Source organism: Carassius gibelio, chromosome B24, assembly GCF_023724105.1.
Source record: "Carassius gibelio isolate Cgi1373 ecotype wild population from Czech Republic chromosome B24, carGib1.2-hapl.c, whole genome shotgun sequence".
Lineage (NCBI taxonomy): Eukaryota > Metazoa > Chordata > Actinopteri > Cypriniformes > Cyprinidae > Carassius > Carassius gibelio.
The window spans coordinates 23,397,133-23,417,410 of record NC_068419.1 but is presented as its reverse complement, the minus strand read 5'-3'; the positions used below and the strand labels follow the sequence as shown (position 1 = coordinate 23,417,410).

Sequence of the window (20,278 nt, the reverse complement as noted above, 5' to 3'; positions counted from 1 at the left end):
AACTTTCTCTTGCATATTGGGTAAACTTAAAAGGGCATGAAAATACACATCCTACAAAACCGGTGTTAGAAGAATGCTGGGAATATGGTCGCATTGTGAACAGTAGTTTTGGATGGAACAGCAATAAAGAGGCAGCTGACATGTGAATCAGTACTATACCTTGCAGCAAAAATGTTAAAACGAGCACAATTCCACCTTGGTTTTTCCGCTATCCTGTAGTTAATTTAGAAGCTAAAAATATAATCAAGACGGGATTGTATCAAAGTGTACTGCAATACATAGAAGTAATGTATGATGACACAGTACAAATATTTACAGATGCATCCAAAGAACCAGCAGGTAAAACAGGTGCAGCGGTATACATTCCTAAATATAAAGTTATAATACAAAAAAGAACCTCAAACCACTTCTCCATCTTCTCTGCAGAGATGATGGCCATCATAATGGCACTACAGTGGGTAGAAGAAGTGAAGCCATATAAATCTGTTATTTGCTCAGACTCTATGTCCTCCCTAACTAGCATTCAGACTGGGAAACCTGCATGCAGACAGGATCTTTTAGATGAAGTTCATCAGATGATTTTCAGGATAACTCAACAGAAGCTAATATTACAGTTCACTTGGGTTCCAGCGCACACAGGTATTGAGGGCAATGAGAGGGCAGATGAGTGGGCAAAAGAAGCACTTAAAGCAGAACAAGTAGAAGTACAGGTTCCACTTAGCAAATCAGAATTGAAAACAATAATTAAAGATGGTATTCATAAACTCTGGCAAGATAAATGGGATAAGGGGGAAAAGGTAGCCATTTATATAGTATTCAACAGAATGTAACAGTTAAAATGATCAGCTCATTTTCACGACAGGAGGAAACCTGGTTCACCAGGTTAAGGTTAGGACATACAGGACTGAACAGCGGCTTACACACAATAGGGAAACATGAGACAGGAATGTGTCCATATTGTACGGAAATAGAAACCGTGAAGCATGTACTTCTGACATGTAGGCAGTACTCTGAAAAAAGAGAAATATTTAAGCGGGTAACAAAGAACTCTATTACTTTGAGCAACCTGTTGAGTCTACCTGGAACACAGTCTACAACCAAAGCAGTGATAGAGTTTATAAGAAACACAATTAGCAAGAAGACTTTAGCCCAATATTTTTTTTTCTTCTTCTTTTTTTTTTCCGGGGGTTTGAGCTGAAGTTGAAGTTGGAGGAGCTGAACACGAAGCGCTAGCTGGGCTCTGATATCCTTTTATTTTTTTTTTATTTTTTTTATATATTAATTTATTTATGACTTCCCAATGTGATCACACCTCAATCCAGTAGATGGCGGTAATGCACAAAGATTGCAAACTGCCAATAAAATTCACTGAAGAAGAAGAAGAAGAAGAAGAAGAAGAAGAAGAAGAAGTCGTCGTCGTCGTCGTCGACCTTGAGCACCACCGGCAAAGACTTTCTCCAGATTCTCAGGCAGTGGTATTTACTTTAATAGTTGTCTTATAGTACTGTAATGAATGTAGAATATTCTTTTTCGAGTAACAGCATTCAGTGTTGTGTGTACAAAAAAAAAAATAATAATAATAATTGTCAGTCTGCATTTACAGCTGACAGCAGAAATGCAGTTTATGATCCGGACATGCGTAGATCTGAGATCAACTATTGGTTATCAGTGCAGCCAGCGTGTGTGTTTGAATATTTGGTTTATGAGTAGACTGTGTATAATGCAAAATGTGTATGTCATTGGTATTACAGCGTAAACACTGTTTATGATGAAACTTTCAGTGTTTTCTTATACCAAATTGCTTTTGTATTTGCCTGTAGTGTTCTGTCGGGGTTAGGGCATAGAAAGTACAGTTTGAACAATATAAAAACCATTACGCCACTGGAGAGTCCCCCGCAAACCAACATATACAAGTGTGTGTATGTTTGCGTAAATTTCTTGCACACTATCTGTAAACTGCAAAGCTGTATGTTTAAAATATTTATTTATGTGTGTGTGTTGAGGTGTTTATAATGGCAGTGGACTGGGCTGGATATGGATACGCAGCACTAGTAGCATCTGGAGGAGTCATGGGATACGTCAAAGCAGGTAGTGCGAAAGCTCAAGAGATTATCAATGTAGGCCTATATAAAGTTTACAGGATTAAGAGCTTAAATTTGTTTGATGGTCATTGCTTGTCAGGCTGGTTTGGTTGGATGGCACTTATCAAACTGGAAAACTGGCTAAACACCAGCTTGATCAGATTTTACCCAACACATGCATTTTTAACAAAACAAAGTTCTTTAACCAATTATTTTCACAAACATTTATTTGGTTCCTCTATATTCAGTGAAAATTTCATACACCTTGGAACCTAAAAATAAATGAAATGTCTTCAGCCCTGTTGCATGATTGTACAACATTTTAAAAGGTTTTTACTGGAAAATAACATAAACATCTAAAAGTTAAAAACTTTAATAAATCTGAATTCCTTATGACACCTTATACCATTCATCAAGGCAGTGTTTTAGTATATTTTATGTTTTAATTAATTTGTCTTGCAGGCAGTGTCCCATCCCTGGCAGCAGGGCTGCTCTTTGGTGGTTTGGCTGGTTTTGGTGCTTACCAGACATCACAAGATCCTAAAAATATTTGGGTGTCTTTAGGTGTGCTTTTTTTTTCATATTTTGCAATTATTATATTTTTAACAGGCAAACAAGTGATCTAGAGGTGGTATTAATGCTTGTTTTATAAAATTAGACTATAGGGATTTTGAATTGCATAATGTGCCATCAATATTTTCCCTCTCGCAGGTGCATCTGGGACACTTGCTGCTATCATGGGAAAGAGATTCTATAACTCGCGCAAAATCATTCCAGCTGGTCTTATTGCAGGAGCAAGGTAACTAACACACATCACACTTCATTTGTCTAAAACAGGGTTTCCCTTTATTCATAGATGATAGAGGTCTCAACTATTAGCAAAATATTTTAGCTCATTAACAACTGAAAAAAAAAAAAAAAAAAAGACAAACCAGTCGCAGACTCCAGCCAAAAGTGTAAAGGGAACAAACAGAAATATTACATTTCTGTACCTGAACTTCTGACCACTTTGTCATATCTCTTTCAGCCTCTTTCACTCCAAAAACCTCAGCATGTCACTTATAGCTGTAAAAGTACCATAGTATTATCATAGTATTTGTTTGTGTGTGTGTTAATTATGACATTGTATCCGTTGCAGTACCTTATAAATATTGACGGCAGAGGTGGGGGCCTCGAGTCAGATGACTTGACTTTACATTATTTATTTCAGTTTGTTTGAGCCAAGGCCCCTCAGTAGTGTTGTTTTCCAGGTATTGTCACATGACTGCAGTCAATTATCATCTTAAATCTAAAGGGCAAGTTAACTAAATTTATTTACTCAAACCTGTATGACTTGCTTACTTCCATGAAACAGAATGGGAACAAGTTTTGCCGCTATTCAATTATACCATGTCAAACTCCAAAATAAAAAACACCATTAGTACAATAAAAAAAGTAGCCCATGTGCCTCATCTGCTATACATACTTAAAGTCTTCTGGAGTCATGCAATAGCTTTGCATAAGGAACAGACCAAAATATGTCTTTTGAGTCTGATGTCTGATGACAGAATTTTCATTTTTACCTGAACTATTACCTTTAAATGTTTCTTGCAGTGTGCTGATGCTGGCAAAACTTGGAGCCGGAATGCTACAAAAACCTCCGCAATCATGATACCCAAACAGAAATCACTGTCTGCTTTCATTCAAACATAATTTTCTTTGAACAACATGTCATTAAAGCTCATTGTCATATTTTGTATAAAATGTACAATAAAAATTTAGGTGTCAGGAGAAATGAAAATGGGGTTAGAAAATGAAAGGGGAATGAAAAAAGGGGCTACTCAACATATAAGGAAATATAAATAACACTGCCTTGCAGTTTAAATTAAAATAGAAAAAAAAAGAAAAGAAAATATGTAAGAACTGTATGCCATAAAAAAATTCAGAAAGGTTAAAAAAGTAGATTCAATATATGGGATAAAGATCTAGATTTTTTTATTTATTTATTTTTTTTATCAGGCATTGGGTACATAATCCGAACAAGACAGATTCAAAGATGGACAAAATGTTAGTTTTGTAAAAATCTATTTTACACCGATTCTTGTTTTTTTTTTATCGAACGATTAATCAGCCGTAGGCTTGCAGTAATGGATGTGGATGCTCCTCGCAGAAACAAAAAGATATGTGTTTATACAATTTTCACAAGTGTTGAAACAAGCCTTAGTCCTCACAGCAGCTGTAGCTCGCATAATAGACATTAGCAATGGCTTCCATATTTTGCTGCCCAGTCAACTCGCCCATGCACTGGATGAACTGGTGGAGCGATCTCCTTTTCCATCCATCATTATCTGAGAAAAGAGAAAAAATATTTAACACTTATGCAATTTCAGCAAAGCCTAAGTTGTGGGCTACTTATGTAGTGAAGTGGGCGATTCCAAAATTAACACTTGCCAAGGGGCAAAATAATTAAAACTGTTTTGGGTAAATAAAACCCTGGCCAGTAACTTAATTAGGAACTTCAACATCACATGGCTCACAACATATGCATAATAGTCTGACAGAGGTGTTTAAAGGGGTCATATGACGTTGCTAAAAAATAACATTAATTTGGGTATTTGGTGTAATGAAATGTGTTTAGGTAAAAAAAAAACAAAAAAAAAACATTATTTTCCACAATGTACATTATTGTTTCTCCTCTATGCCCCGCTTTTCTGAAACGCACAGATTTTTACAAAGTTTATCGTTCTGAAAAGTGACGTGTACTCTGCTTGGCCGGCTGTCCAGTGCATTGTGATTGGCCGAATTCCTCAAGCGTGTGATGGAAATGTTACGCCCCTTGACATACTGTGATGTCGAGTCCCAGTCAGAACACAGGCATGCTAGTCAAAAACATTAATACCCATTATAAACAAGGCATTTGTTGCACCCAGTAGGGACATATTTACAGATTATAATGACTTATACTGTCTTTTAATTTGTTGCGTTGCATTGCGCTGCATAAACATAAAACCATGTCTGCATATGTGATTGGAGAAATTACAAACAACAAGCGCTACTCTACACTGCTCAAAATTCATGTTTGAATCATCAGTGGTTAATTCTTTAAATATGTAAACATACTTAAAGGCTGTGAGTCAGAAGCCTCAGACTGTCCTTGCAAAGTTGGAATTGCCCCACTTTACAGAAACAGACTTTGTGCATAAAAGCATTGTAGGCAACTGGTTCAGGAAATGGTCCTCGTCTTTCATAAAAGTGCTGCACACATCTGAATATTTGGGTTGAGCTGTATTGAAACAGTGTTGTTAATACAACTTAACCACTGATTTCTAGTTGTGTCCTCTTTTGGAAGACCAAAAAAAGTACCGTAATTCCTCAAATAAAAGCCAGGGTCTTTATTTACCTGAACTGCAGAAGGTAACATGCTTTTATTAGAGGCAGGCCTTTATTTCTAATTCAACTGTTTGATAAGTAATTGTTTTAAATAACCTGTTTTAAATTAAAAGTGATACCGTTCCAGTAGAGAGAGATCATAACATTAGCACAGAATCAGTTCAGAATCAATCACCAAAAGAATCAGTTTGGTTCAGACGCGCTCTGTGTCGGTCTGCTTCACACGGAATCACACATGTGCAGTATCATCAGTTTCTCGGTTCTCGAATTAGACGCGTCCGACAGAAACCGTTATCGGTTCAGTGTACTGATGATCCGAAAACCGATGCAACTGGTTCTTGACTCGAGAACAAGAAATGCTCTGGCAGTGGGCGTTTATGTACATTATCTGGCTCTGCTGCACAAATTATCCCTCGGCCTTTATTTAAGACCGGCCTTTATTTGTCCGTGTTGACCATGCCCCCGGCCACTATTTTAGAGGCCCGGCATTTATTTGACCACTGGTTTTTATTTGAGGAATTACAGTAGTTTTGCTTTCACATCGAAAAACACAGCATGTCTACGACATGACAGTGGTGACGGCAACATTACTACAGCAAGAATAAAAGTTACCCCTTCTTTCTTTGCATGAACATTTGGGCAGCACTATGCAAATCTTCCCACATCCTGACATAGACGTGGAGGCATGTTAGAATGAGCTGTTTAGGAGGGCGTGGTTGACTCTTAACTTTCATAAAGAATATCTCTTTGGATTTGAGACTGTATGCCGCATTCCAAGCAACCCGTAACCCGTGTTTTTCCAACCTTCTACCCGTGAAAGTGCAGTGGAATGGCAGTCAAAAAAGTGCCTTCCCACCTGTGAACTCGTACTAGATCGATGTGAAGGAAAATAACTTTCTTACTGTACAATTTTACTCAGAGCTTGTATCAAAAATATGCATGATTAGGGACTTCAGTTAGGAGGAAAAAATTCAATTAAATTAAAGTTTATTTGGACAGCACTTTTTACAATACAAATCATTACAAAGAATCTTTACAGAAAATTACGTTTCAACAATATTTAGTAGTAGCTCATAGTTACTTACTGTATTTTTTTTTAATTGCGGTATACTACTGTATTCGCCGTAAAGGCCTTTGTGGCGCCATTCCAATGACATACTCCTTCTGCGGTGCGTTTGCATCGTGTAATTTTTTACATACCCATGTTAACAGATTCTAGCATTCACACTGCACACGGTTGCGGTCCGTCAATGCGTTCCAGGAGCAGTGCGTCTGCAGCAGTGCAGTGATCGTTTATGTACCGAGTCTATTTTTGCTCTGCTGCATGCTCTTAATTAAAGTGAAAGCGCATTGTTCGCGGTGAAAATTAACATGGATTGACACGGAAATGTAGTCATTTCACAATAAATGTATACTAATTAAAGCCTACTGTGTTTCACACGCAACACATGGGTTTTGGCTAGATTTAAAACAAGAAAAAGAGCAACTTTAGAGAAACAAGGCAACATTATATATGCATTTTTATAGAGGCAGAAAAACAAAGTGATTTAAGACCCCTTGGATTGCGTGTAATAAAGATTTAAAGCTGCGGTAGGGAACTTTTGACGCTCTAGCGGTTAATAAACAGAACTGCTTGCGTCTTGCGGAAGAACATCGTAGCTGGAACTACTTCTCTCTGTTTATGTCTATGAAGAATCACAAAGGTACTGGGTTACTCCGCTGCTGTATCCCCGAAGCAATCTAAAATAGTCCGAATATAAACACTTATTATAGGTGCACCCTAGTGATTCAGGACAAGCTTGGAAAATGGAATCATGGTGTACTCGCTTATTATATACATTTTTCTAAATTTTGAACACAAACAAAGTTACAGACCGCAGCTCTGATTGGTTATTTTTTACCGGGAGCTATGGAGTTTCTGCAAATGGCAATAGGACCACTGGGAGGAGCCAGAGGAGCTTGATTTTTTTCACAGATTATCTGTCTCATATTCTACTGTCAGGACATAATGACAGGTTTAATAAATATGTAAAAAATATTTTTTTTTACAAAAGTTCCCTACAGCACTTTTAAATGCAAAAGGCAGAGTTGACTGTTTCTGTCAGTGGTGAGTTTGAATTTTAAATGTTTGTGATATCCTAACAAGAAAAGTAGGCTAATGTTGTGTTTAAATGTGTTGCAGCATGTTTCAGCAACTTATTATAAAAACCTAGCAGTCAAATGCATGAGTAATACGTTGTTTATATTTGAATTTAAATATGTCTATGAAAGATTGTTACTGTACTGTGATGAAAGAGTATCACAATGCTGAAAAAGCTTTTTTTAGATATCGATATTCGATATCAAAATAATGGACATGTTGTTTTTTGTGGCTTTAACAGCCGCGGATCAGTAGCGGACTGCAAACGGGTCCTGTGTGAAAGCACAATGAGTCCGTGCTGCTTCAGCACCACATACTTAACGCACTCGGACTGCAGACGGATTATATGTGAAACAGGCGTTACATCTGGATTGACAGGATTTTGCCCTTCGTTTAAGAAACAGTGCAGTTTGTCTTTCACTTCCTGTTTTTCAGGGAACTCATTTCTGTCACTAACATGCTGTTATGTCTCATTTCATGTGAAGAGGTTTTACGTTAATTTAATTATGAGGCAGGAGATGTGTGTGAGCTTTCGTAATATATTTTTTAAATATTTTCCCTAATATTTGGCTACTGTTCTAATCGTAGCTTAGCCTACTGTTATAAATGAAAACTAAACTAACATGTTTGAGTAAATGTTCAATAACATTAAAGTCACCAAACATATTCTGATTTAGAAAAAGAAAAGAAAAACACTTGTCTTTGCATTGTTGCATTTTTATTGAAAGGTTTTGGGTTGTACTTAATTTTTTTTCCACTTGTGATCCTGGCATAATGTTGCCTATTCTTTTTGTTTTCTTTTTTTCCTTTTTTTTTTTTTACAGTTAAAATAAAATAAAATGAAAAATACACTGCTATGGACGTTGTTTACTTCCTTAATGTGTTTTACTGTGTTAATGGAATAAGGATGTGAGTAGGATTCAGTATTCGGATTCAGCCGAATCTTAAACAGTGGATTTGGTATTTGGCCGAACCCCAAAGAATCTGGATTCGGTGCATCCCTAGTTTTAATTATAGAATTTTATATTTGTGTCTGTTTTAATTGAATCTCAGCAGTACATACAGTGTGTAGGATTAAAAAAAAAAGTTAAAATAGTATACTGATAAATTGGATTTTTAGAGTAATTTACTGTAAATGGTACAGTTTGATACTGTAAATCAAATACTGTTTACTACTGTAAATATTAATTACGGTAACTTACTAAGTTATTGTAAAAACCCTTTGAAATGTCTTAACAGAGTATGCATGTTTCATGAAGTTAAGTGAAACTACAGTTGTTTATTCTGCTTCGCCTCAAGCATGCCCATTTGGTTTTATTTGTTAAAGCAATATGAGCATCGACGGATAATGGTAATTTACGAATAAAAACACAACGTGTAATGTGTTACAGCTCTTGGATTGATGGATTATGGTAAATTTAGGTTCTATTTAATAGCCACATGCCACAGAACTGCAATCAGGACTGATTTTTATTTATATAGTTATGTTTTGCTAAGCAGCATGTCCAAATTATTTTTTATGTGTTATAGCTTTATGAGAGATATCTTTAGATTAGGGCTCAATTTCTTGATAACGATTGATCTTAGTGCTTAAGAGAATTTTCTATGAGTGATTTTATGAAGGTCCATTAAGGTTTCATTGCGTTTCCCAAAATGCACTTAACACGATCACACATATCCATGGTTTATGTGCTACTTTTGGCGCTTTAACCACTGCATGATATGGCACTGTACGGTTCGGTACGGCTCACTTTTGGGGGGTACGCTATTCCACTGGGTAGAGTGCCTGGTACTTTTTTCAGTACCACCTCGTTTGAGGTTCTAAGCAAACCATACCATTACCAAAACGTCATGTGTAAAGTCTGCTGATCACTGATTGGCACTATTTGCTTCATTGAACTTGCCACACCAGACACAATAGACCTTCTAGATTGAAATGAGCACAGCCAGGAGCCAGTGAAGGATCGAACTCAACTTTTTTGAATGAGTGCTCCATTTTTTAAAGGAGTGCCCTGAAGTGCCTTGAAACATGAAGCATTATTCTATGTGGTGACAATTTCAGCTAACACAGGAAGACAGGGTGGGACATATAGAGCAGCCCGCCCCTTTTTTTCAATAGCCAATAGTATTTTAAAAGTATTTTAACAGAGGCCCAGAGCCATTGAGCTCAGTAATAGTGATGGGAAGTTCTGATCATTTAACTGACTCGGTCCTTTGAGTCTCGTTCAGAAAAATTAACTAATCTTTTTTCGAGTCAATTCGTATATTTCGTTCATTTTAATATAATTAAATTAAATTAATGTAATTCAAAACTTACATGTTACTTCCCTAACACATCAAGTACTTACGCAAACATTGATCACACTACAAACTATACAAAACTATATCTGCCTACAATCATGTATGATCATTTGGGCTTTATGTTGTAGGGATTCCTTTAGCCTTTTGACATTTGCATATAAATTACAGAATCTGTCCCCATGGTATACAATTATATGAGTGCTTAATGGCAATGTTAACTCCCATTCTCTGGAAGATACTAAACAGGTCCTCCCCATCTGACTTCAAACACATTCCGAGATAACTAGATAGCCCTTGATGCCAGACACCAAAGGAGCCTGGTTGAGCAGCCAACTCACATTCTCACAATACACAACACACCCACACTTTTATTCATTTAGACTATAATTAATCAGTTACAAATGTATCTGGTATATGCATGTATTGTTTGTATGTTTCACTATTGTAGTAGTCTAGTTACAGTTCTTTATTTGTATCTTTTTATTCCTCAAACAATTATGTACTTTGTGGTCCTAAAAGGCATCATACTTTTTGTACCATAGTTTGGGTTACCAGTTAATCACGCCAGTCAAACATGCAAATAGGTGTCACTGGGACAAAGAAACACTTAACCGCTGAAACTATATGCCTTGTTACAAGTCAATCCAACCAAAAGGGTGTTACTGGGAAACCAGATAAAACCTCTTCCACACCCAAAAAGTGTTTTTTCTCTTAACTTGTGGTTCCCTGCAGACACCCATCACCTTGGAAACCTCGCGACTCCCCTTTCGGGGGAGTCCGATCTTCTGGTAGTTTTCAACAACTTTGTTGATTCACTTTGAAGCAGTCAACCCATTTAACAGAAATCTACACATTATACATGAACTGGGACACTTTACTCAGCAACTACAGAACCAATGCAAGTAACTGCTTAAGGGGGTGGGGGGGGGGGGGTGAAATGCTAATTTTCACCCAATCTCCTGTTAATCTTGAGTACCTATAGAGTAGTACTGCATCCCTCATATCTCCAAAAAGTCTTTAGTTTTATTATATTTATAAGAGAAAAATGGTCTATGCCGATTTTTTTCGGAAAAACACGAGCCGCTGGAGGCGTGACGTGTGGGCGGAGCTAAAGAATCACGAGCGCGAGTAGGCTTTTGCGTTGAGAGCGTTTGGAAGTTGTGACATTACCATGAGGAAAATAAAGACATCATCCAAAACAAACCATGGCTAACAGTCAGATTCAGCCGTTTATTTATGATCCAGAATCAGATCTCGAGGCTGAAACTGAACGAGAACAGCAGCAGCAACGACTACAACAGCGTCTCTATGTGGTATGTATTGAAACTGTATATATTTGCTTATGTAACCCCTCTCTCCCGTGTCCTTTCTGATGCTCCTCGCACTCGCTCCGAGCGGGGCTCGAACCCGGGTCTCCACTCTCTTTCTCTATCACACTCTCTCTCTCTCTCACTGCAGTGCACACTCTCTCTCTCTCGATCTTACTATCCCTCTCTCTCTATCCATGCCTTCCTTGTGTTGGCATCTATGTTTAATGTGTATATGTTTGTGTTTAGTCAGATGTTGCATGTTCTAGTTATGCACGGGTCGTCTCATAACCCGCGGGTTTGATTGGGGCGGGTTAAGAAATTGGCACTTTATTGCAGGGCGGGTCACTAAAAATAAAATGTTTAAAAATCCATTTATGTTGCATAGAATTTAGTGGTTGAAATTTTGATTCTTTCAAGAGATTCGTTGATTTTCAGTTCATTCACCAAAATGATTCATTCACTGATTCGTTCAGTGACCATTTCTTCATATCACACAAATACGCCAGCCGTTGGCGAAATGTCTTATGTCTTAAGTCAACGAACCTATTTACTTGTGACAAAAACTGATTTGGTTTTATTAAAGTGTTAGCATGATCGCATTAAATAGTCTAAAGAAATTGTTCAGATAAACAAAGCACAAGGTTTTATTACGGATTAAATGTAGAGTTATGTTCTGTATTCCAAATATGAAAACAAGCGTATGTGCACCAATAACTGTGCTTTGTATCTGCTGATTGCTGATCGAGATTTACATGCTTGGCCGACTGACCCTGTATACTCTCATTCATTTCATTCAAGAAACGAGATGTATCAGTTCATACAACTCTTTCACCTATACGAGAAGATCGTATTCGTTCACTACATTCAACAAGTCACATGCTCTGTCACATCTTGACTAACTCTTTTTGACCGGATTAAACAGTTCACAGAGCTGTTCATGAGCTGTGCACGCGCTGCTAATAGCACCGTGCTCACACGCTGCTGTAGGAGGAACTTCATTGAACGAGAAATTAGTCTTTTACTGTCTATGGTCAGTGGATTACTTAAACGAAAACGATGCACCTAAAAGATTTGTTCACGAACGAACCATCATAGTGCAATTACCTATAACATATATTGATAAGGTTACGATACGAGGGTTTAAGTAGCAACGTAACTTCCGTGATGTTCCCAATGCGTGGGGCGGGTCTGGGTGGGTCAAGAAATTTAACTTTAATTGCGCGGCGGGCCAAAAAATTTAATAAAAGCGGGACCCGCGGGGGATGGAAAAAAACCCAGATCCGCGCATCCCTAGCATGTTCCTCTGTAGTGTAGTTTAATAAACATCCATATGTATTCACACTTGGTTGTCTGTGTTCGCTGCTCACAGGACGAGGTCACTTTAACGTTCCGATTTGGATACATGCTCTGGGAGCAATGTATTAGTGGTAAAATTATTTTTTGTGGCCAGAGAAATTATTTTACTTATAGTCAATAAATGATTAAAACTGTCCGCCCTGTGGATGAAAAATCATTTTATTGTACTATTAATGCTATAATGCTACAAGTAATTCCTGAAGATGAATGTAGTTAATAATAATCCGTTATGATTATGTACATCTCACTTTGAACTAATTTGTTACAGCTATAAGAAACAGGTTTAAAAAAACATTTACCTGGTTTTTCCTATGATTAGCTCACCTCATCTGACAAGTCTTCGGGTTTGAGTTGTTCCTTCATCAAATTCCTTATGATTTGTTTTTTTGTTTATCGTGCTGGATGTTTTCATGCAGGTCACCTCGGTTTAAAGGGTTACATTTCTAATCTGTCAGAATTATACAGATATAAATCTATTTTTTTTTCTGCCATATAACAGCACTGCCAAGTGTACAGTCATGGCCAAAATTTTTGAGAATTACATAAATATTGGAAATTGGAAAAGTTGCTGCTTATGTTTTTATAATAGCAATTTGCATATATTCCAGAATGTTATGAAGAGTGATCAGATGAATTGCATAGTCCTTCTTTGCCATGAAAACTAACTTAATCCCAAAAAAACCTTTCCACTGCATTTCATTGCTGTCATTAAAGGACCTGCTGAGATCATTTCAGTAATCGTCTTTTTAACTCAGGTGAGAATGTTGACGAGCACAAGGCTGGAAATCATTATGTCAGGCTGATTGGGTTAGAATGGCAGACTTGACATATTAAAAGGAGGGTGATGCTTGAAATAATTGTTCTTCCATTGTTAATCATGGTGACCTGCAAAGAAACGCGTGCAGCCATCATTGCGTTGCATAAAAATGGCTTCACAGGCAAGGATATTGTGGCTACTAAGATTGCACCTAAATCAACAATTTATAGGTTCATCAAGAACTTCAAGGAAAGAGGTCAAATTTTTGTAAAGAAGGCTTCAGGGTGTCCAAGAAAGTCCAGCAAGCGCCAGGGTCGTCTCCTAAAGAGGATTCAGCTGCGGGATCGGAGTCCCACCAGTGCAAAGCTTGCTCAGGAATGGCAGCAGGCAGGTGTTGAGCATCTGCATCTGCACGCACAGTGAGGCGAAGACTTTTGGAAGATGGCCTGGTGTCAAGAAGGGCAGCAAAGAAGCCACTTCTCTCCAAAAAAAAAACAAAAAAACATCAGGGACAGATTGATCTTCTGCAGAAAGTATAGTGAATGGACTGCTGAGGACTGGGGCAAAGTCATGTGAAGCCCCTTTCCGATTGTTTGGGGCATCTGGAAAAAGGCTTGTCCGGAGAAGAAAAGGTGAGCGCTACCATCAGTCCTGTGTCATGCCAAGAGTAAAGCATCCTGACACCATTCATGTGTGGGGTTGCTTCTCATGAATAAAGAATGGTACCAAAACACCCTCCAACAGCAACTTCTTCCAACAATCCAACAACAGTTTGGTGAAGAACAATGCATTTTCCAGCACAATGGAGCACCTTTTAAGGCAAAAGTGATAACTAAGTGGCTCGGGGACCAGAATGTTGAACTTTTGGGTCCATGGCCTGGAAACTCCCCAGATCTTAATCCCATTGAGAACTTGTGGTCAATCCTCAAGAGGCGGGTGGACAAACAAAAACCCACAAATTCTGACAAACTCCAAGAAGTGATTATGAAAGAATGGGTTGCTAGCAGTCAGGATTTGGTCCAGAAGTTGATTGAGAGAATGTCCAGTCGATAAAAGCCTTTTGAAACGTATGAAGTGCTTGTAATTATATTTCAGTACATCACAGAAACAACTGAAACAAAGATCTAAAAGCAGTTTAGCAGCAAACTTTTTGAAAACTAATATTTATGTAATTCTCAAAACTTTTGGCCACGACTGTACTACTGTATATATTTTTAAAGTGGTCATATGATGCAATTTAAATTTTTCTTTCTCGTTGGAGTGTTACAAGCTCATTAGGATCAAATGTTTTTAAAAACATTGTTTCACTTCATAATGCATACACACTGTAATCCCTAACAACTTGAGACTACTCAAATGATTTGAGGAAAGTGGTTGCGTAAGTAAGATTGAGTAATGGCATTCATTGAATTAACTTTAATGTTCAAGTACAGATAACTTAAAAAGGCAAATAGACTTAACTTTCCGAGTTTTATATAGTTGTTTACTTATTTTAATGATTTATAAATGATTTAACACAAATATTGTTTTTCACAAACTGCTTTATTTGCATCACATCAAGCCACCCACAGTATCACATCAAGCACATATTTAAGAGCTTGTCATATTAACAACACCACTTTAAGCTCATATTTTTAAAAGCTCACATTTTTAAAAACCAGTTATCTCATATTTTTAACAGGAAGCTGCATTTTTAAGTCACAATAAAAAACACTAAGTTCATATTGTTAACAGTAAGCTACATTTTCAAGTCACATACTCACATTTTTACAAAACAGTAAGCTCATTTTTAAAATAAACATGAGTAAAACAGTAAACTTGTATTTTTAACAGTCTCATTTTTAAAAGACCATGTGTAGTGTAAATGTGTTGGTATTAAAAGTGTGCCAAGCAATTTCTCAATTTTAACCAAACAGCTGGTTTGCGGAGGATTTTAGGTGGCTTTCACACTGGCAGTTTCACTAGTTCAGGCTTACATATAATTAGCTGAGGTATGGTATGCGTATTTGGCGTGCTGTGTGGGGGGAAGGGCTCAGAGCTCGGGAATGGCCCGAACCTAGAGTACCCCCCCTTCCCTGTCTATTGATAAAGTTAACTCAAAGTGAGGAGATGGGGTGGAGGAGGGATGCTGATAAACCGTCAATGGATAAGAGGTAAGTCAGCGATATTTATACTATGGGATTGATTAATTGATTATGGTCTACCTGTGTCGATTAGGCTAAGTATCTGACGTGCTCCTCCCGAATCTTGTTAATAAAAACGTAATTTCACTAGTTCACGCTTGCATATAATTAACTGAGGTATGGTATGGTATGTGTATTTGGAGTGCTGTCCAGGGAATGGCCCGAACCTAGAGTACCCCCCCCAAAAAGCAAATGTACAAGAAGACAGCCGGCAGTCTAAAGAACGCTCCCCCAAAAATAGCATAGAGTACTGGCGGGGGCTGATCTGATTTTCAGAGAAGTAGTCTTGTTGGCAGGCCGGAAGGGCCTACGTACTCCGGTGGGAGCGACTTAGGCAATGGAAGAGTAGGCCCTACCGGCTGCAGGTAGTGAACTACGTGGTTGTTGGCGCCCGGTCGGTAGGGCTCGAGCCGATACTCAAAGGGAGCTTGTGGCGTTGTAATGGTGAGTCATACCGGCCAATGAGGTGGAGCAGCGTGGTTGTGGTGCTCGACCGGGAGGACCCAAGTTGCCTCGACCGGAATAGGTCACGGTGTCGCGTACGGGCCCTACTAGCTGATAGCCCCTGCTATTCAGTGGGCGAAGGGCCTAATGCTGACCAAGAGGGCCCATGAAGCCTCCGACAGGAGATTGAGACTCATGATGACGGACGTCTGGATCCTCTCGGTTTGGCAGATAAAAAGCTTTGGGCTGGCCGACAAGGAGGACTCTGGCGACATCCGAAGGGAGATCCCAACTCACGGCATTGGATGGATGAGACTCGCTTGCGGCCGGCAAGCATAGGCCCAACCGGGAGAACTCTCGCCAGACGTCTGAAGGGAGCGCACGCATCAGACAGGTAAGCCTCGCTGGACGGGGAGAGTGGAAAGGAAAACCCGACTGGGAAGACTCTCACGGCATCCGATGGGGCATTAAACTCAGAACGTCGAACGGGTAAGCCTCGCCAGGCGGAGTTAAAAGATGTGAGGATAGCTGAGAGTTTTTTTTTTTTTGCAGGATTTGACGAGAGGTCGAGACTCGTAGCGTCGGACGGTTAAGCCTCGTCTACCGTCAAATGGAAAGGTAAGAGACTCTTAATGAAAAGGCAGAGGGACTCTTACCAACGTCCGAAGGGAGCACAGGCATCGAACGGGTAAGCCTCGTTGATCTGGGACAGAAAAGGTAACATTAAGTGGCCAGGAGGCTCTTACCAGCATCCAACAAGGACTTCCTGTTCCCGGAAATAACTTTCAACAAGTGTGTGTGGTCGTGAGGCTCTCGTCAACGTCTTATGGGATTTTGCTACTCACGGCATAAGACGGGTAAGCCTTGTTGACCATAGGAAAGAAGGAGGGTTTATTTGTGTTTGTTACTTGCGGCATCGGACGGCTTGCTTATTGTGTTTTGCGACCTAGACCACGTGGAATGGTAGTGGTTGTCTGGCGAGGAGGCTCTCGCCAGCGTCCGATGGGAGCACTCGCATCAAATGGGTAAGCCTCAAGGATGGAAAAGGTCAGGTTGTCTAGCCGGGAGGCTCTGACCGACATCCGATAGGAGCTTAGCTCCAGTAATCGAACGGGTAAACCTCTCTGGCTGAAGGACGGAAAAGGTTGTCTAGCCGGGAGGCTCTTACCTTCGTCCGACAGGAGCTTAGCTCCCGGAATCTAACGGTTAAGCATCGCTGGCCAAAAGACGGAAAAGGTATGGTTGTCTAGCCAGGAGGCTCTCACCTACGTCCAAAGGGAGCCCCGACTCCATGCATTGGATGGGTAAAACTCTCCGTACATAAGACAGAATGGCAAAAAGGGTAGCCGTGGGGCTTTCACCTACGTCCAAAGGGAGTGTGAGCTCCTGGCAACGAACGGGTAAGCCTTGCTGGCTGCAGAATGGAAAAGATGAGGTTGTCTGGCCGGGAGGCTCTCGTTAGCATCCGATGGGAGCTCAAGCTCCTGGCATTGAAGAGAGAAGCCTCGCCGGCCATAGGATAGAAAAGGTAAGGTTATCTGGTTATTTTTAATTGGATTAATCGGGTAAGCTTCGCTGGTGGTCGGATGGAAAATCCAAGATTGCTTAAGCGGGAAAGCATCTGATGGGAGTTTAATACTCACAATGTCATATGAGTAAGCTTTACTGATAGTTGAACGGAGAAGGCAAAGGTTGGCTCAACAGGGAGCACTCTTGCAGCGCCTGACAGGGAGTTCAATACTAAGGATTATTTGGTTGTCTACGAGGGTAGACGCTGTGAGGCTTACTTGAATAGTTGTTTAGCAAATCCAATGAGCTGCTTCCGATAACGAGCTAGAAAAATCTTGGTGCAGTCATTGTATTCGAAATTAAGCGTGCAAAAATCAATTGGATTTCCTGTGCCATTGTACCCAGAATAGGTGCCATGAATCGGCAATGTGGTTGTGGTCGAATCGTCATATTGTCAGCACGTGAGATCGATGGTACATGTGGATGATGTAATCGTGCATGGGTGGAGTAAGAGAAAGATTCTTTATTCTTGTCTGAGCTTACTCTTTGCCATTTTAACCATGCAGGTGCACGAAAAAGAGCCTATGGAATCACCAATAATCGAAAAATATACTTTCGGACACACTGATAAACTGGCATTAAATAAAAAATACTATATTTAAAACAGCTAGTTCATGTAGTCGACACTACTGTCATCTAGCTTGTCCTGTGAATTTTTTATTTTTTTTTAGTCTGCGCACGGAAGTTATCAGTTTAAATGTTGCTTACTATTTGCCATTTTAACCATGCAGGTGCACGAAAAAGAACCTATGGAATCACCAATAATCGAAAAATATACTTTCGGACATACTGATATACTGGCATTAAATATAAAATACTATATTTAAAACAGCTAGTTCATGTAGTCGGCACTACTGTCATCAAGCTTGTCCTGTGATTTTTTTTTTTTCGTCTGCGCACGGAAGTTATCAGTTTAAATGTTTTGCAAAATCAGTCAATGGTGCAAAAACAATAGTAGATTCCATTTAAAGTCCAACGATTTAACACTAATATGAACGTAAACGAACGCCTTAAATATAAGGTAGTCAAAAACCGGTAAGTTAATATATTTGGAGTGAGTTCGGTTGAACTGATGCCTTGGTCATATGCGCTTCGGACCACAAGCCTCATGATGGGACTGACACGCCGCCCCGGAAACAAGAATGAAATGCGTTCTAACGTAACTGAGGCATTAAACTCCGTTAGTGAGAGCTCGTTTAAAATATGGCACGTATCGGATTACCTGATAAAGTACGATGGAATAGACTTCTTCGCCGCCTACGGGCTCACTTCATCCTTTGAGAGCATGGGCGAGTGTAAAGTGCGGTGCTGAGATGGGATAACGGAGCAGTTTGATAGCCGAATTATGGTAGGCCGCCTAATAATTATAATAAAAAACGTTGATTGGAGAATGAGCCTAATGTCGTCTTGGCTATGGTCGATACGTTATACTATCACCGCAACCTACGATGCATGGCATACTTTTAAGCGGAGGTGATGTCATTTTTTTTTTTTTTTTTTTTTTTTTTTTTGCGTGTGAGCAGACACTGCTGCAGTGGGGAGATACGGGAAAGGCTCCTGCGGGAGCAGACACTGCTGCTGCAGTGGGGAGATACGGGAAAGGCTCCTCCGGTAGAAGACACTACTGCAGCAGTGGGGAGATACGGGAAAAGGCTCCTGCGGGAGCAGACACTGCTGCGGCAGTGAGGAGATACAGGAAAGGCTCCTGCGGGAGCAGACACTGCAGCAGCAGTGGGGAGATGCGGAAAACAGAGAAGTAAAGGGGAGCATGAGAAGAGGATGAGAGAGAGCTATTTGGGCCACTTGCGGAGCTTGCTTCGGCTGCTGTAGATGTTTGCTGCGGGAAGAGTAAAAAGGGTTAGTAACATTTGGTGGGGCAAGCTACAAATGAATGGGTAGCCTACTGTGTTGCCAGCTTAGCAATTGGTTGCCTGATTTGACAATTCCTCAAGCCTTGTCCACATTATTATGTTCCTGTTGGAAAAGCATCTTTTCTCTCATTTGGCCTGCGGCCTTTTTAGACAGTCTCAGCATGTTTAGTCTTGTAAGAAGTTGTACCGAAAGACATGATTATAACAGTAACGTTAACCCCTTACCAGTCACCCCCCATTTTTGGCATGGAGACAGAAATTACATACTCAAAATAAAAATGTTTCTGCTCATGATTCTTTCTGACTAGATACAGTATTGTTCAAAATAATAGCAGTACAATGTGACTAACCAGAATAATCAAGGTTTTTCGTATATTTTTTTATTGCTACGTGGCAAACAAGTTACCAGTAGGTTCAGTAGATTCTCAGAAAATAAATGAGACCCAGCATTCATGATATGCACGCTCTTAAGGCTGTGCAATTGGGCAATTAGTTGAATTAGTTGAAAGGGGTGTGTTCAAAAAAATAGCAGTGTGGCATTCAATCACTGAGGTCATCAATTTTGTGAAGAAACAGGTGTGAATCAGGTGGCCCCTATTTAAGGATGAAGCCAACACTTGTTGAACATGCATTTGAAAGCTGAGGAAAATGGGTCGTTCAAGACATTGTTCAGAAGAACAGCGTACTTTGATTAAAAAGTTGATTAGAGAGGGGAAAACCTATAAAGAGGTGCAAAAAATGATAGGCTGTTCAGCTAAAATGATCTCCAATGCCTTAAAATGGAGAGCAAAACCAGAGAGACGTGGAAGAAAACGGAAGACAACCATCAAAATGGATAGAAGAATAACCAGAATGGCAAAGGCTCAGCCAATGATCACCTCCAGGATGATCAAAGAC

General features: G+C 39.5%; 1 protein-coding gene across 4 annotated transcripts in view; it reads left to right on the top strand.

The window, feature by feature from the left end:
- The first annotated feature begins 1,343 nt into the window (after positions 1 to 1,343).
- LOC128013200 (transmembrane protein 14C) overlaps positions 1,344 to 20,278 on the top strand; it is a 30,712-nt gene continuing 11,777 nt past the window's right edge. The window contains exons 1-6 of one of the 4 annotated variants that reach the window (XM_052595992.1): positions 1,419 to 1,475; positions 1,821 to 1,913; positions 2,004 to 2,088; positions 2,544 to 2,645; positions 2,793 to 2,880; positions 3,675 to 7,496. In XM_052595992.1, coding sequence (XP_052451952.1) covers positions 2,013 to 2,088; positions 2,544 to 2,645; positions 2,793 to 2,880; positions 3,675 to 3,732 — 324 coding nt within the window. In that variant the 5' untranslated portion in view covers positions 1,419 to 1,475; positions 1,821 to 1,913; positions 2,004 to 2,012 and the 3' untranslated portion in view covers positions 3,733 to 7,496. Of the gene's footprint in view, positions 1,476 to 1,820; positions 1,914 to 2,003; positions 2,089 to 2,543; positions 2,646 to 2,792; positions 2,881 to 3,674; positions 7,497 to 7,831; positions 8,448 to 20,278 lie in introns of those variants that run through there. The other 3 variants (XM_052595989.1, XM_052595991.1, XM_052595993.1) reach the window with 3 other exon arrangements.